The sequence below is a fragment of the Mustela putorius genome, unplaced genomic scaffold, assembly GCF_011764305.1.
Source record: "Mustela putorius furo isolate JIRA1106 unplaced genomic scaffold, ASM1176430v1.1 tig00000407_pilon_pilon_pilon, whole genome shotgun sequence".
Lineage (NCBI taxonomy): Eukaryota > Metazoa > Chordata > Mammalia > Carnivora > Mustelidae > Mustela > Mustela putorius.
In genome coordinates this window covers 11,461,368-11,477,279 of record NW_025421373.1, presented here as the reverse complement: position 1 = coordinate 11,477,279, position 15,912 = coordinate 11,461,368, and the positions used below count along the sequence as shown (strand labels likewise).

General features: G+C 42.0%; 1 protein-coding gene across 1 annotated transcript in view; it reads right to left on the bottom strand.

The window, feature by feature from the left end:
* The window catches only part of EGFLAM (EGF like, fibronectin type III and laminin G domains), a 181,293-nt gene that overhangs the window by 48,257 nt on the left and 117,124 nt on the right, over positions 1-15,912 (bottom strand). Inside the window, exons 8-11 of the mRNA XM_045079488.1 lie at positions 3,162-3,277; positions 2,271-2,589; positions 1,502-1,602; positions 266-366 (exon numbers count right to left, since the gene is read on the bottom strand). Coding sequence (XP_044935423.1) covers positions 266-366; positions 1,502-1,602; positions 2,271-2,589; positions 3,162-3,277 — 637 coding nt within the window. The remainder of the gene's footprint in view (positions 1-265; positions 367-1,501; positions 1,603-2,270; positions 2,590-3,161; positions 3,278-15,912) is intronic.

The window sequence follows — 15,912 nt, the reverse complement described above, 5'->3', positions numbered from 1 at the left end:
GCAGTCACCAGACCTACAACCGTGCCTGGTATACTGCAGGGGCTCCAAAAGTATTTCCTGTTGAATGAACGGACTGAACTCAAGCTTCGAGGCGGACCTGCGTTCCTGCTATGCCACTATTCAGTAAATTTCTCCAGGCTCGCCTTATATACCTCGTTCATTTATCAGCAGGGACCCATCCCATTTATATTTTACTCACACTATAAAAACATAAACATAATGTAGGATGGTATTAACAAATACAGGGGGTTTTGGTGGGAGTTACCTGAATTGGAGCGAGCGTCGGATGATGGCCAGAGACATGAAATCGCCTCTCCCGTTTTCATTCTCCCCGCAGTAGAGCAGTAAGCCATCCTCCGCCTCTGCCTAGTGTATGAACAAAAGCCACATGAACAATGAGCACCACCTGGAAACACTCATGACTGTGGAACCTGAGCGTTCTCTCTGTGGCCCTATTTACAAAGGGGTTGAGCACACGGTACTCCAGTGAACTCCCAGGTCCCAAGTCTCTGTTCCTTTCCAGTAAACAGAGGGCAGCAATATAAACAGGGTGTGAGGAATGGCAGCGAGTTTAGGGAAAGCTGGCTTGGCCCTCCTCTTCCCTTGCTTGGCGGGTCCGCCAGCAGAGCCCCAGGAAAACCATGTGCACAAAGACTGCAGGCAGAGAGGCTGTTTGCATGTCCATCGAATTCTATTTCCACCAAAGAACATACTTTTTTTTTTTTTTTTAAAAAAAAAAACAAAAACAAAAACACAAGTCCTTTTCACTTCCCTCCCTCTGGAGAAGGGTGCGCATTTGCCTCTTTCCTTCTGTTAGGGGAACAGGCCAATAAAATCTGCCCTGCTGCTAGACTGGGTTGTTTTCACACTTGTTGGCTGCCCGAGACTGGGATGGATCATCTTTTGGACACTCAACACTGTGACCATGACCTCAAAGGGGACTTGTTTCCAGATCATCAACCCTTGCTGTGCTGAGATGCCCAAAAGAAGAACTCTAAGCTGAAGTCCTGCACTGAGATCTGATTTGTTGTTGATTCAGGTCAGAGAGCATCCCCTGGGCTCTCACTACGTGCAAGGACTGTGTATAGAGCAGTTTTTCTATGCGTTCGATTACAGTCATAGCAAGGATGGCAGACATGGGAGCTCCCTTTACGAGGGATTTTGGAATGGGGAATTCGTTATGCCTCTGAGATCCCGGTCTGTGAAGAGTCACCATGATGAGCTACAGGGCTGGGACCTACACGCTCTCACTGGCCAGCCAGCCACTTCCGTAGTTCAGTAACACACAGAATCCACCCTCCGCTCACTGCACCCTTGAACGTATGAATGTGCCCATTGTTCTTGCTTCCCTGTGAATGTGTTTAAGGACAGACTCTGTGTCGTATTTACTTTTGGGGTATACCTCCACACTTCCTGCACTCCCAGCGCACCCTAGTTGATATGGTCCAATGCCAGCTAAGATGTCCGTCCAATTGGCATTCATCAAACAACTAATCCTTACCCTAAATTCAAGAGTAATTTGAAACGCCTGATAGGAGTTCTTCAGAGGCTCAAAAGTTACATAGGAGTGGCCAAAGAACTGAGGATACTGTATAACAATATCTAAAAAGAGAAAAAGACAACATAAAAGCATACTATATGATTTCCTTATTTGTTCAAGTGCAAAAATCAATATATGCCATTGCCTAGAAGTCATTAAGTGAAACCCCCCAAATCTGTTACACCTAGCTTATTATCTTCTCTACTTTTGACACCTATGATTCTGATTCTTGGGAACTCTGAGCTTCTGAAATTCTTAGGGAGAAACTAGAGATTGTTAACTTGATACCCTAAAAAAGAAATCAATAATTTCAAGATCACTGACACCTGCCTTCTAGCTGGATATTTATGTGCTACAAGTTGGCTCAGTTATCATCTTTCATAACTTCATGCCCATGTTTCAGCAGCACTTTTTCAGTAGAGATGTGATCCAAGTAAAGTCTGTCTCCCCAAGGTGTCATTAGGATTATTCAATAATTGCTCCAAAAATACTACATGTACGGCACACATAGAAACACATTGCTTCTATTCAACTAGAAGCAATGGAAGTGGCCTTACGTTTTTCCTGGACAGCTAACTTAATTATGAATACATGGACAAGGTGATTATCTAAAGGGGGAAAAAAAAAGGGCTAGAAGGAACCATGGAACCATGTGTGGCACACAAAACTGCCCCTGGGTCCCACTGGAGCCAACCTCCCCACCACATTCTTCTTCCCACCAAGGGCTTACCTTCTGAGCAGCTCACACCACCTTTGCCCAGGTTGCAATGGCACCGTGAGCCCCCCCAGGTGTAGTCATTGATACAAAAGCTGTCAGCAGAGCAGATCACTTCATCACAAGACATGTCAAAGAGCCTTGGCATTATAGCCATGCCCTTCTTCCCTTTCCTCTCCGCTGGAGTGGGCTGGGGAGCCACCGTAGTCATTGGGAGAGACGCTAGAGTAGGGGGGACAAGCCTCGGAGCAGTCTTTGGGTTTGACTTGTGTTCCTTCCTGGATTCCACCAAATATTTCCTATTTCCTCCTTTGAGAGCAGAGAGCGGTTTCACCTAAAGCCAGAGAAGAGAAAGGGTTCAGGTTTGACACAGAGCACAGTGTTTAGACAGCCTTATTTATGGCTGATGTCTAATACTTTAAAATATGGTCAGTTTTGTTATTTCTCAAAACCCTAGAGTGTAGAACCTATTTATGGATAAGCACTTGAGGCTCAAGGATTTTAAGTACCTTTCCCTATGCTATTCAGAAAATCAGTGGTAAAGCTGATAGCACCTGATTTTTATTATTATAATATCACAAAGATGTATTACTTTGTCAAGGAATTGTTCATTTCCTTTTAATACCTGACTTTATACATGTCTACTTGGTGGGAAATCTAAATGTGGTTCTGCCAGATTGTGAAGTCAGCAGGCAGGGGCTGGCTATAGGACATTTGCATGGTCGGTCCCTAGTTACTATGAATTTATGAGCACCTGGAGCCTAATAGAGAAAATAAATAAATGTTAAGAGCAAATGGGCCAAATTAAGTAAGTTTGAAGTAAAATGTTCATGGTCCCTTGGTTAAATTGCCTTGTTCAGCATGAGATCAAGAACACCCAGGTTTTACGAGCAGAGATTTGGTTACCTCCTCAAAGGAGACATCCAAATCTAGGTAGTCTTCAAATCCGTCATCATCTTCATCGACTCCCATGTCGATCGTATAACGGGATCCGTAGCGGCCACTTCCTGCTTCTTCGGGGCCTTTGGGGAGAAAAGAGCACAGGCTGTCACCATACATCTTCCCTCCCTTTTCTAGCCTGAGCCATATACAGAGAGTTCCATCAGATGGATTGGGATGTGTTGGAAACACACAAAGAATTCAACACAAGAGAGGACGCCTCAATGACCCAAAAAAAAAAAAAAAAAAGTTTCATCTCATAAGGACTAAGGAAATGCCAATTAAATACCAGAAAGATCTGCCATTTTATACTGACAAGACTGGCAGGAAATGTAAATGTTGGGCAATAAAAGACTATTACCAAGGATGGGCTCCATGAAGACTCTTCATACCCTGATGTTTGATGTATACGACCACTTTGTAAAAATTCTTGGAAATAAGGAGATAATGTTCACACCTTTTGATGCAGCAATTTCACCCCAACATATAAAATCTGGAGAAATTCTCCCACATGTGTACCAGGTCATGTCCAAAACACATTCATAGCATCAGAATTTATCATTGTAAAAAACATTTCAAATTTTCTATTTATAAAAACTAGTAACACCCTAAGTATCTGTCAACAGAGAATAGATAAGTGAATTATACTGTATCTATGGAGTGGAACACTATATTGCAGAAGAAATGAAGGAATGAGTATTTAAATGCATCGACATGGCTTAATCTCACATTATTTCACGCAAAAAATGCAATTAGCAGAAGAACATACCCAGTTTGATGTCATTTATATAAAATTCAACAGCAAGCAAATTTGATATATTATTTAGAAATGTACAGAGATATATATGTATATATATATATAGAATTATATTGAACTAAATTTATGTATTTCTATGTAAATATGTATCACTTTAAACATATATATATTGTTCTCTATATTTTTATATGTTTTAAACTCCTAAGCAAAGTAAGACCATAAATACCTGGGGGAAGTTAGAAGAGGGTAGTGAATGAGCTGCAGGACAGAGAAGCCTCTGAGTGCTCTGTTAACAGTCTTTTTCTTAACACAGGTGCTGGGTATGAGTGTTCATATTACCTTTACATGAACTCTTGATGTATGAAATATTTCATTACAATTTCTTTAAAACAAGAAAGAGACGTTGCACTAGAGAAAACACCCCTACAACCAGCAAATGGGTATCTCGGGTGCCACCACTTCCAACATCTTAGCAGGACAATGGGATCTTTGAGAACTAGAAGGTGAGCTGAGAAAAACTCTTAGGAGACAATAGATGACATTATCCTTTGGGGAATGGTCACAGCAGTCCTGCCTTAGTCCTGCCTTAGGCGCACACTGGTGGCACCCCCCAGGGTCTGGGCACCCCCCAGTGCTGCTCCATAGCACCCCCATTTCCTCCCAGTTGGTTGGGGCCTAGGTACCAACTGCCTACACACTGGACACCAGCCCTTAGAGCAGAAACAACTGGCAACAGAAACTAACTTTTGTAGGTTGTCAGAGCCCATCAGACCTTCAGTGTTTGGATGACTGGCTAGAAAAAGGAGAGGAAAGGATAGGAGGGAGTCAAGAAAAAGAGAAACTGAACTTAAAGACATTCTGCTTTCAGAATAAGCCAAGCTGAACACCTTTCTTATGAAAGCAAACTCACCCTCCTTTAGGGAAAGAAAAAAAAAAAAAGCACGCAGATGAAAAAGAACATGCAGAAAGAGGGTGTGGGAAGCCTTCTCTGTGGGCACAGGGTCGACCAGAAATCTCTGGACCAGGAAGAGCCAGATGGCAGTGGGCAGGTAACACAGAGACAGCAGGGAAGGAGCCCTTCTCAGGTGTTCAAGCACATTTTGGTGAAGGTGGGATAACAGAGAGGAGGTGGTGTTCTCACCACCTTCACTTCAATTCCCTGTAGTTTTATTTAAAATAGCCCACATGGCAGCTGAAAATTCAAGCCTGTTGATTCCAGGTTTATACCTGGATGCGATTCTCCTAAGCCACCTGCGTCCAGCCGGCACAGCCATGTGCCAGATGTCTTCACATAAAAAGCCAGGAAGCCTGTGAACACAGCTTTCCTCTCTCCTGTCTCTCTGTAGCTATGCATCTTTCCACCTCTCTCCTCAACTCTCCCTCTTTCTGTGGGTCCTTTCCTCACTCTCCGTTTCCACGTCTGTCTCTCTCATAGATTCACAATGGTCAGATTAAGGAGGAAAGAATCCATTTGGCAATAAAAGAACTATATAGCACATACATGAAGACAGCTGGGTTTTGTCTCCAGGGAACCAGTCTCTCTCTGCCCCCAAGGCATTCTCCCTGCCCTGGGCACAGTCTCACCATTCTTGTACCGTGCTCATCAAAGTCAAGATTCTCTTCATTTCCTCTTATGATACCCTATCTGAAAAACAAAAACTTTCAAAGACCCCCACAAACTACAAGAGCAATCCTAGGCTCTTGGTTGCAAGTTCAAGGATCTCAATGGTAACCCCTCCTTTTCCTCCTTCTTTCCCTCATCGCCATCATTTATTGAAACCTACCGTGTCTCCACGATTAACGGGTATGGTTGTGTGCAAAATGTAACCCAATTCTAAACTTCACAATAATCCTGCAAAGTACTAACTGTTAATTTCACTTTGTAGATGAGTAAATTGAAGCTCAGAAAGGTTAAATGGCTTGACTAAGATCAAAGACCTTGTAACGGGCCAACCCTCACTCAGAGCCAGGTCTGACTGGTCACTCCTTTCCCAGCTGCCTGTCAGAGAAGAAGCCACTGTGGAGGTGGAAAGAGCCTGGGATTTGGAAAATTAACACTTATGACCAGTTTTACTGTGCCAAGAACTTTTCATACTGACCGCCGGGTCCCACCATCTTCCAGCCTCTTCCCCCACCCTTTCCTTCACCCTTGATTCTCCCGCCAAAAGGATGTATGCCCAGGTCATGTCTCCATAGGCGACCCGATAACTATGCAGGAAACAGATAAAAGACCCCTGCCAACCCCCTCCCAGTGCGACTTCCCCCACTCTGCTTTCCAGAGTCGTGGAACCTCACCCGAGGGTGCCCACCTCCTTCCGGCGCAACTTTCCTGGCTCCCCTTCTCCTGAGCCCTGAAACTTCGCCGCAGAATGCCTTTAATAAATCTTGCCTTGCACCTACCTTGCCTGGTGTCGTGTTTATTTCACCTATAAAACCTTACAGGTTAAGTCTCTGCTTTTGGCTACGCTCATGATCTCAGGGTCCTTGGATCCAGCCCCGCATCGGGATTTCTACTCAGCGGGGAGCCCACTTCCCTCTCTCTTTCTGCCTACTTGTAATCTCTGTGTTGAATAAATAAATAAAATCTTAAAAAAAAAATTTCTATATCGTTGGTATTATCATCTGCATTTTACCATGTAAAATAGAAGCTCAGAAAGATTAAATAACTTCTTCAAAGGCATGCAGATGGTAAAATAACAGAGCTAGAATTAGAAACTTTGGTTTCTCTTTTGACTACATCATTACTACTTATAGTCTGACTCCAAATTGTATTGTCAGCATTTTTTTCCGTCTTCCAAAGTCCTGATGGCCAAACTGGCCAAGCAGTTGTCTCCTTAATACATCTTGTGTTTTCTTATCCCAAGACTGGTTATTACTTTTTTCCCACACTGCCATCTTTTCTTTCTCTCCTATAGCCTACACATAGCTTACCTAGACTTCCAACCGCACCCTATGGAGACAGAGCGGAATGTGTATCATCAAAAGGCCAAAATCAAGTGATATTTTAAAAAGAGAACATCAGACACTTCTAGAGAAAAGATGATGATTACACAGACACACACACACACAGACACACACACACACACACACACACACACACACACACAGGGATATGTGCCCCAACTCTGAGCTTAGAATAAACTTCCATAGCTTGAAAATATCAACAGATGTTAAAAATTTTATTTCCGCCTCTGAACTCCTGGCCCTGGAATGCTCCCCTTGTTTTTCCCAACTCAATTGTGAACCCCTTGAAGGCAGGACCCATAATTTTAGGCTTCTTGAAAGACCTTTCCATTATCTATTTAAGTCCATTTAAGTAACACTTTACATACTTTAAAGCTGAAGGAGACCTTAGACACTATCCAGTCCAAATTTCCCATTTCATAAATGTGTAAACTGAGGTCACAGAAGACAAGTGACTTGAGATCAAGGTCATGCAACTCATTAGATGATCGAGGACCAAAACTGGATCATATGACCCCTAGTTCAATATCTGTAACACCTTACCATGCACTTTCTGGTGCCAAGTATCTAAGATATTTCAGCCAGAAGAAAATGAAGACGCTGAGGTTGGGGTAGGTAGCTGAGGAATCCTCCTGCCCCTTAGCCCACCTAGAATGTCTGTCTTGAAGGAAACTCCTTAGAGAAAAGGACCATGGACATGTTGCCATAGCTATGAAATGGTACCATGATGAAAATGGAAATGATGCCAGATTCTCTCTTCGTTCTAACGAGTTGAATAAAGCATGTATTATTCATTGGATAAGGTCCTTTGGTATTTATAAAAACCACTCTGTTTTGACATGATATTGCATATCTCCTTGAAGCTAGAGGTTACTCTTTGTTTTGGGGAAACGAAGGGTATGAGATAAGAGTGGGGGAAAGGAGTATGGAATTATAAGGACTCAGAGTCAAATAAATTTTGACCTCTATAGAAAGAACTTAGGGATTGACTAGCACAAGTCCATTTTACAGATGGGTAAACTGGGCTCAGAAAGTCCCTGTGACTTGAGACAGCTGATCAGTGGCAGAGCTGATCCAGAATTCTGGGTTCCCAATGCTGCTTTCTACTACCCTTTACGGCATCTCAAATTCCCTATCTCTCATCATAACCTGGGCTGATAGTCACTTCCCATTTTTAATAGGAAGGAAAGGAGCACAACATGACTGGAAAAAACATGGGATAAAATTCTCTGCTCTTGTTCACGGATGGCCCCACCACCTCAGAGTTCAAATCCACGGCTTACATGAAGTTTTTACCAATGCCATTTCTAAGTGAACATGGAATGCACGGTAGGAGATGGTGATAAGAATTCTCTCAGTAGCCTGGGGTTATTGTAATTAAAGTGCATAACTTATCGCTTTCTACTTGGCACGTTGTTAATTAGGAAAAGAGAACATTAAAAAGGAGACATTTATTTAGAACCAGAAAAGTCAAACCACTGACTGAATGCAAAACAAGTTCAAGGGTTATTCTACTCCAAGAAAAACTAATACACAAAATAAAAATTACCACTAACAAGGGTGATTTATTTGGCAAACACCTGTATGTTTATTTCTTATTTTTTAAAGATTTATTTATTTCAGTGGGGGCACACATGTGGGGGAGAGGCAGAGGGAGAGAGAATCCTGAAGCAGACTTCCTGCTGAGCACAGAGCCTAACTCAAGGCTCGATCCCAGGACCCTGAGATCATGACCTGAGCCAAAATCAAGAGTCAGTTGCTTAAGTGACCCAGGTGCCCCTGTATGTTTATTTTTATAAAAGCATCACAAGTATTCTATAAATAGTGAGTATCTCTGATGTATCCACATGGTGTAGTTGGAAATACCCCTGGTCACAGAATCCAAGTAATTAGGAGAGGGACACAGATGACTATTTGACCCTGGGTGAGACACTTAGTCTCTCTGGGTCTCATGTTTTCTAATAAAACAAGGAATGGGATTAGACTGATGACCTATAGGATCCTTTCCAGCACTAATATTCTGAAGTTTACACTTTTGATTTAGACATATTGTTGGCATCTGTTACTTCAAGCAAGGCTTGAAAAAGAAACAACTGGGGAATTTCATTTATGTGGATGAAAAAGAAAAAACGAAGTTGGTTCAGCAAAGAACTTAAAGGCTTTGGGGACTGTGGCTTTGTGTTCAATATTATAACCCTCCTAGAAGATAGGATATCATTTATCAGAATTCATCTTCATTCATAAGGATCAGGTTATATGATGTCCTTCTCTTAACAGCTCTTGATGATGGATGAGAAAGGAATACTTATTCCCCATGGAAGTTTGGAATCATGCAGAGAGTTCCCCCAAATGCCGTTGGATTCTTGTTCAACCCCTTTGCTTCCCTAAAGAGGTAGAGACAGTAGCCTAGCCCTGGATGGAAGCATTTGGTTTACATTTGTGAATTAAGTGAAGCTAATGTATCAAAGGACCTGGGGGCGGGAGGTGGAGTTAGGAGCAAATTTGGTCCCTCCCACCTCCCTTCTCAACCTGGAAAAGTGGAACACAGTGACCTGGGCAGGTGTGACTTCTCTGCAGATGCAAACTTTCCTTCTAGGGGGCTCTCCCCTAGTCAGAGAGGAGTTCGCAAACCCGCTTTGTACCTTAGAGTAAGCTACATTCCCTGCCCAGCCTTCTCGGAAATAAGGATGGTATTCACCCATATGGATGGCAATTTGATTCTTTATCTGCCGACTACATTGTCTTATTTCTCAGTTGATTCAGAAAGTGGACAAAGAGGATACGGGTTTTTAACTGGGCTTCCTCAACACCTCAACACACCAGAACAAGAATGGTTGGAGGCAAAGGGTCTCCCATGAGACAATGTGTCATGGATGGAAACTGGGTCATCTCCTCCAATGCAAATTCTCAAGATTCAGTTGGTTGGATGGAAAAGTGACAGGTCATTCCCATGGCCTTTGTCCCTTTAGAGATTCTGTGTTACTGCCAGTTCACGCCCCATCTCATACCAATTTATTCCTTCTCATCTTGCTCCAGCCAGAAAGAATATTGGTTCTTCTTTCAATGTGGGAAGCACATCTGCCTTCTCCTGTCTCAGGGTCTTTGTACATGTTATTCCCTGTGCCTGCGCTTGGAGATCATCCCTCATTGCCCATCTTTTGCCTTTTTAAATTCTTATATCTCTGCTTAAAATAACTCTCTTAGAGATGCTTTCTCTGCACCCTAGATAAGATCAGGTTCTCTTCCTGTATATCCTCATAGATCTCTCCTCTTTTATCACATTATTAACTTGTGATTACATATTTATCTGTGGAATGATTTCATAATTGTGACTCCCACAATAGATTGAAAATGCCAAATGCCTTGAAGAAGGCAATATTGTCTACATCAGTTTCTATTATAACGCCAAACCTTGCTCACTCCCTGGCACACTGTAGGAATTTATAAAATGCATAAGAAATAAAAAGAGTGAACTTCTAAAATAATTTAGGCATAATAAAAATATATGACTATAGCATTCATCTGGATTCTTAAATAGCAAAACTCAAGGCACAGGAGGAACTGAATAAAGGGGTTAAAATCTATCAATAATTCTTTCCAAGATCTTCAACAAATCATTCCATAGACCTTTTCTGGAAAATTCATCCATACCCTGTGCCCCTTCTGGGGTGGGTCTTCTAAGCATTAAGTTGCTTTGGCTTGGGCTATATGATTTAGGTGAAGTCAGTCCTGCCACCCGGGCCAAAAATGATGGAGCCAGGATCTAGACCTGAACCTAAGACAACCATATACAGACCAACCACCTCTGAGAAGCCTTGTGTGAAAATCTCCCAAAAGGAGAGCTTTGTATCCGAGGGCAAGGCAGAATTTCAACCTAAATCCTTTCTCCCTTCCCTCTTCTCTGTAGATGCTACAAGAGCTATAAACACTGGATTTCTGAGCCTCCTTTGCATCTAGGGGTGACCATGAGGTCATCTGGGTCACTAAGATGTAAGGAGAAGTCTTCTGGAACTTTTCTTTGTACTGTGTTGTCCTTGGCAGTGAGGGTGGTTGTGAAGGCTGGAAGTTTAGTGTATTCCTAACTAAAATGACTGGGGATCAAATGACACAATTACACCCTCTCCTTGGGAAATGTACCCACCAACCATGTGCATGCTGAGGGGTGGGGCACAGAGCTCCCCTGTGATCCCTTGGGAGAGACTTCTGGTTCTGCAGAAAATCAGCCTGCTCAATATCAGACTCAGCAGCAAGGGATTCAGAGCGTCTACAAAGACGTGGGATAGTTTCCCTTGCTCCTTCCTTTCCCCCAGATAATCTGCCTGAATGTTTTCCTCCAACCTGAATAGATCTAACTAATCCAAGGTGTGTTTCTATCGTGGCAGGAGTGGGGTGTTGGGAGAGAGCATGCTAAGTACCAGCCATGGGCAAAAGTGTTTGCTCTTTTCTGTTCCTGCTTCAGGAAACTCTCATCTGACTGTAGCTCAGATATCCCAGGCACCAAGTAACTTCTAGAATCCTCCCCTCAAAGCTTCTCTGACTCCTTTATCTTGGTGAGCACGCATGTGCGCGCACACACACACACACACACGACACACCAACTATGCATAACCCCTGTGGGGTACTGCCTTTTGAAGAACATAAACCAGTCAACCAAGCACAAGCTACTATATCTCTCTCCCTCAGAGCCTTCCTTTCTAAAGATAATGGGGCTGTGGAAAGTTAAGCAAATGGCCAGAAACCAAGGTATTAGGCACCTACTTATTTGCTACCTGCTGAAGGAGGAGATACATAGGCAAAGCATGATGTAAGAGGTGGCTGTAAACACGGCAGGAAAACCCAAGGCCAGAGTTTCATCACGCTGTTCTAGAAATTTCAAACTTGGAATCCTTGTGGCTTCAAAGAATAACGAATAATAATTCACTGACAACATTCTGTGGCGATACCTCTGGATTCAAGAAGGAGTGGGCACTATTTAGGTAGGAAACGAAAACATTTCTAAGGAGCCAAAATGGTGGCGCATTTAGAATTCAGTGTTATGTATACAGCAGGCACTCAATATGTATTTGTCAGATAAGAGAAGGAGTGAATGACCAAACGTTCTCTTCAGGAGCCAGATCTTAGAGTAAATACAAAATGAATGTTTTTTGAAAGACCCCAGTTTTCACCTGGTTAATGTTAAAGCTCTAAGTGTCTAGCCAGTCACTTCCCCTGGGGGTTTAGTAGCAAAGAAAACTACTGTCCAGAGTGTCAGGAGGATCTGGCTTAAAAAGGGAGATCTCTCTCTTTCCCTCTCTCCTTTTCTCTCTTTCTGTGGGATAATTTTCCAGTCTATATCAAGCATTTGAGCTATTCAATTTTTGTAATCCTATTAGAAATTTATCTTAAGAAAATAGTCAGATGTATTACAAATTTTCATTATTTTTTTGTTATTTTATTTATTCGTTTGACAGACAGAGATCACAAGTAGGCAGAGAGGCAGGCAGAAAGAGAGGAGGAAGCAGGCTCCCTGCTGAGCAGACAGCCCGATGTGGGGCTCAATCCCAAGACCCCAGGATCATGACCTGAGCCAAAGGCAGAGGCTTTAATGCACTGAGCCACCCAGGCACCCCACAAATTTTCATTATTTTTTAAAATTATTTAAAATTTAATGGCATGTGATGTGTTCACGGAATGATATTATGTTTGGAAAAATGGAGGTCATTGGCCCTCTTTACATGAGCAATAGAGGTAGAAGCATGTTGGAGTTGGCTGAACAGTGCAGAGAGGTTAAAAAAAGTGGTAACAGTGAATGTAGACAACACAGTAATTCTAGCTTGAAGAAAAGCAGAGCAACCAGATGGGAGTGGGAGGGGCCGGGGGTCAAGGGAGTCTCTTCTGTAAGGATGGCATACATGCTCGTGTGCTGATGAGAATGATTTCAAAAAGCTGGGAGTAAAAAGATGAGTCCTGTAGGGAAGACTGGGAGGAGCAAACACAAAACGTATCTGGTGAGACCGCCAGTGGGCTGGTGCAAAACGGGGCTGAGCTCATACCCTGCACTTGGGACCCAGGAGGTTAAGAGTCGAGAGCGAGAGGAGAAAGAGGACATGCGGTTCGCTGGTCTAGTGGGAAGGGGGACATGCTTGTGCCTACCGCACAGGACGACGGATGCTGAGGGTGGGAGCGCCACCGTCGCGATGGACTTCCTGTGGTCTTTGTAAAGTGACTTCACATTTGGGCACCAACTGTGTCCCAGTTCTCTTTTACGTATTGTGATCACCAGCTGGTTTAAACCCGAGATGGTTCTACCTTCTCATTCCTCCTCCTAAACTTGAAACACGATGCTAGCAGACATTATCACCATCACAAAATCCTATACTTGGGGCGCCTGGGTGGCTCAGTGGGTTAAGCCTCTGCCTTCAGCTCAGGTCATGATCTCAGGGTCCTGGGATCGAGCCCCACACTGGGCTCTCTGCTCAGCGGGGAGCCTGCTTCCTCCTCTCTCTCTCTCTGCCTGCCTCTCTGCCTACTTGTGGTTTCTGTCTCTGTCAAATAAATAAATAAAATCTTTAAAAAAAAATTCTATACTTGATTAAATGGTTTTTTGACAAGGAAAGCAAAGCAGGAACTGGATCACAGAGTTGGAGAGAGTTTATCAACAACAGACCCTCAAGGATTTACTGAAAAGTTTACTTCAGGAAGAAGAAGGAAAGAACAAGGAGGAGGGCACGTATTGCAGGGAGCACGGGGTGTTGTACGTAAACAATGAATCTTGGAACGCTACATCAAAAAAAAAAAAAAAAAAAAGCGGGGGCACCTGGATGGCTCAGTGGGTTAAAGCCTCTGCCTTCGGCTCAGGTCATGATCTCAGAGCCCACATTGGGCTCTCTGCTCAGCAGGGAGCCTGCTTCCTCTTCTCTCTCTGCCTGCCTCTCTGCCTACTTGTGATCTCTGTCTGTCAAATAAATAAATAAATAAATAATCTTTAAAAAATATATATGCAAAAAGTAATAGGCAGAGAAACTCATAAACATCTGGAAAAATCTAAATAAGCATTACTGTAAGCAAAAGTGTCTAACCTATGGCTACTAAACAAGGCAGGACAAAAATATTGATAGAGAACATATTAAGACAGGAAAGAATTGACTTAGATGGAGGCTGCTAAGATCCTTTTATTGTTTGTGATGAGAATAATAGATATTAACTTCAGACTATGAAAGATTTTTCTTTTAAGATTTTCTTTATTTATTTGAGAGAGAGAGTGCTCGTGCACACGTGTGCACATGGCTGGGGGAGGGGCTGAGGGAGAGGGAGAGACAATCTTAAGCAGATTCCCGCTGAGCGGGGAGCTCAACACAAGGCTTGATCTCATGACCCTGCACTCATGACCCGCACTGAAACCAAGAGTCCAAAGCTTAACCAACTGAGCCACCCAGGTGTCCTATAAAAGTCTGAAAGTTAACAATTCTGGGGTGGTAAATAAAAGAAAGTATAATCCATCCCAATAGAGGGGAAAGGGGGGCTAAGAAAAAGGGGGACTAAGAAAGGAGGGCTAGACACGACTTTTCAATCCTGTGAAAAACAGGAGAGAAGTGACAAAGATTCTCCCCAACACCAAATAAAGAAAAAAGCAGAGTAAAAAACACAAAGTAAAATGGTAGAAATACATAGAACATGCTAATAATTATAATAACTCTAAAAAAAAAAAAAAACCAAACTTTGGAGGGGGAGACAAATCATGAGAGACTGTTCTCTGAAGAAAAAATGAGGGTTTTATGGGGGGGTGAGCTTGGTGGTGGGTATTAAGGAGGGCACGTATTGCATGGAGCACTGGGTGTGGTGCATAAACAAGGAATTTTGGAATGCTGAAAAAAATAAAATAAAATAAATATTTTTTTTAAACCCTGCCATTTAAAAAATGGTGCTTGTCAGACTGGATTTTTACCAGTTAAATACATTGTTTTGAGAAAGTACCTACAACATAAGATACAGAGAGATAAAAGTAAAAAAATGTAAAAGATACTTTAAGCAATAGCTAAGATGAAACCAGTATATCTGTATTATCACTGAACAACATAAACTTTAAAAGAGAAGCAGCATCATTAATGTTAAAAATGGTTGTTAACTTATGATTAAAGGAACCACCAGGAATATAAGATGATTCTAAGCTCGTATGTACCTAATATTACAACCTCACATATATATCAAGAAAAAGATTAAGAGAAGTACAGGGAGATATAGTGGGAAATTTTAATTTATCTCTCTCAATAACTAATAGATCAACTGACAACATAGAAGTTTGAACAACAATATTAGAAAGCTTGATCAAGTAGACATATATAGAACCCTAGACACCAAAATAAGAGAACACACATTCTTTTCAAAAACACAAGGGAAAGGTGCATGAAAAGAAAATTGTGTCTACAAAATAAAAAAAAGAAAGAAAGGAAGAAATTTCCACAGATTAAACTAATTTAAAACAGCCTTCCAAGTACAAAAAACCAGAGAGTAAGTGTAACAAAAGTGCACTAGAAGACTTTGGAAAGATCCAAATAAATGAATGAGATATAACATGGCCCTGAATTGGATGAGTTTATATCACAAAGATACCAATTCCTCCAGAATTAATCTATACATTCAAACAGAATTCAACACAATTTTGACTTTTAAAATCTCAATAGAGTTTTTCATGGTATTAAAAAGTTGACTCTAAAATCTATATTGAAGAGGAAAAGGTCAAGAAAAGACAATTTTGAAGAGAATGAGGTAGAGTAGAATTATGTACCAGATATGATTCTATATACCGGCAGAAATTAAGACAGTGTGGTATTGACAGAGGGAAAAGGAATAGACTATAGAACTCAGAACCAGATCCATCAATGTGTGGAGATCTGATATACAAGAAAGATCCCATTACAAATCAAGAGGAGAAAGGATTAATGATTCAACAATTGATGTTGGGGCCACTGGTTACCTATATGAAAAAAATGTCCATATATTAAGTTAGTTTCCTATTCT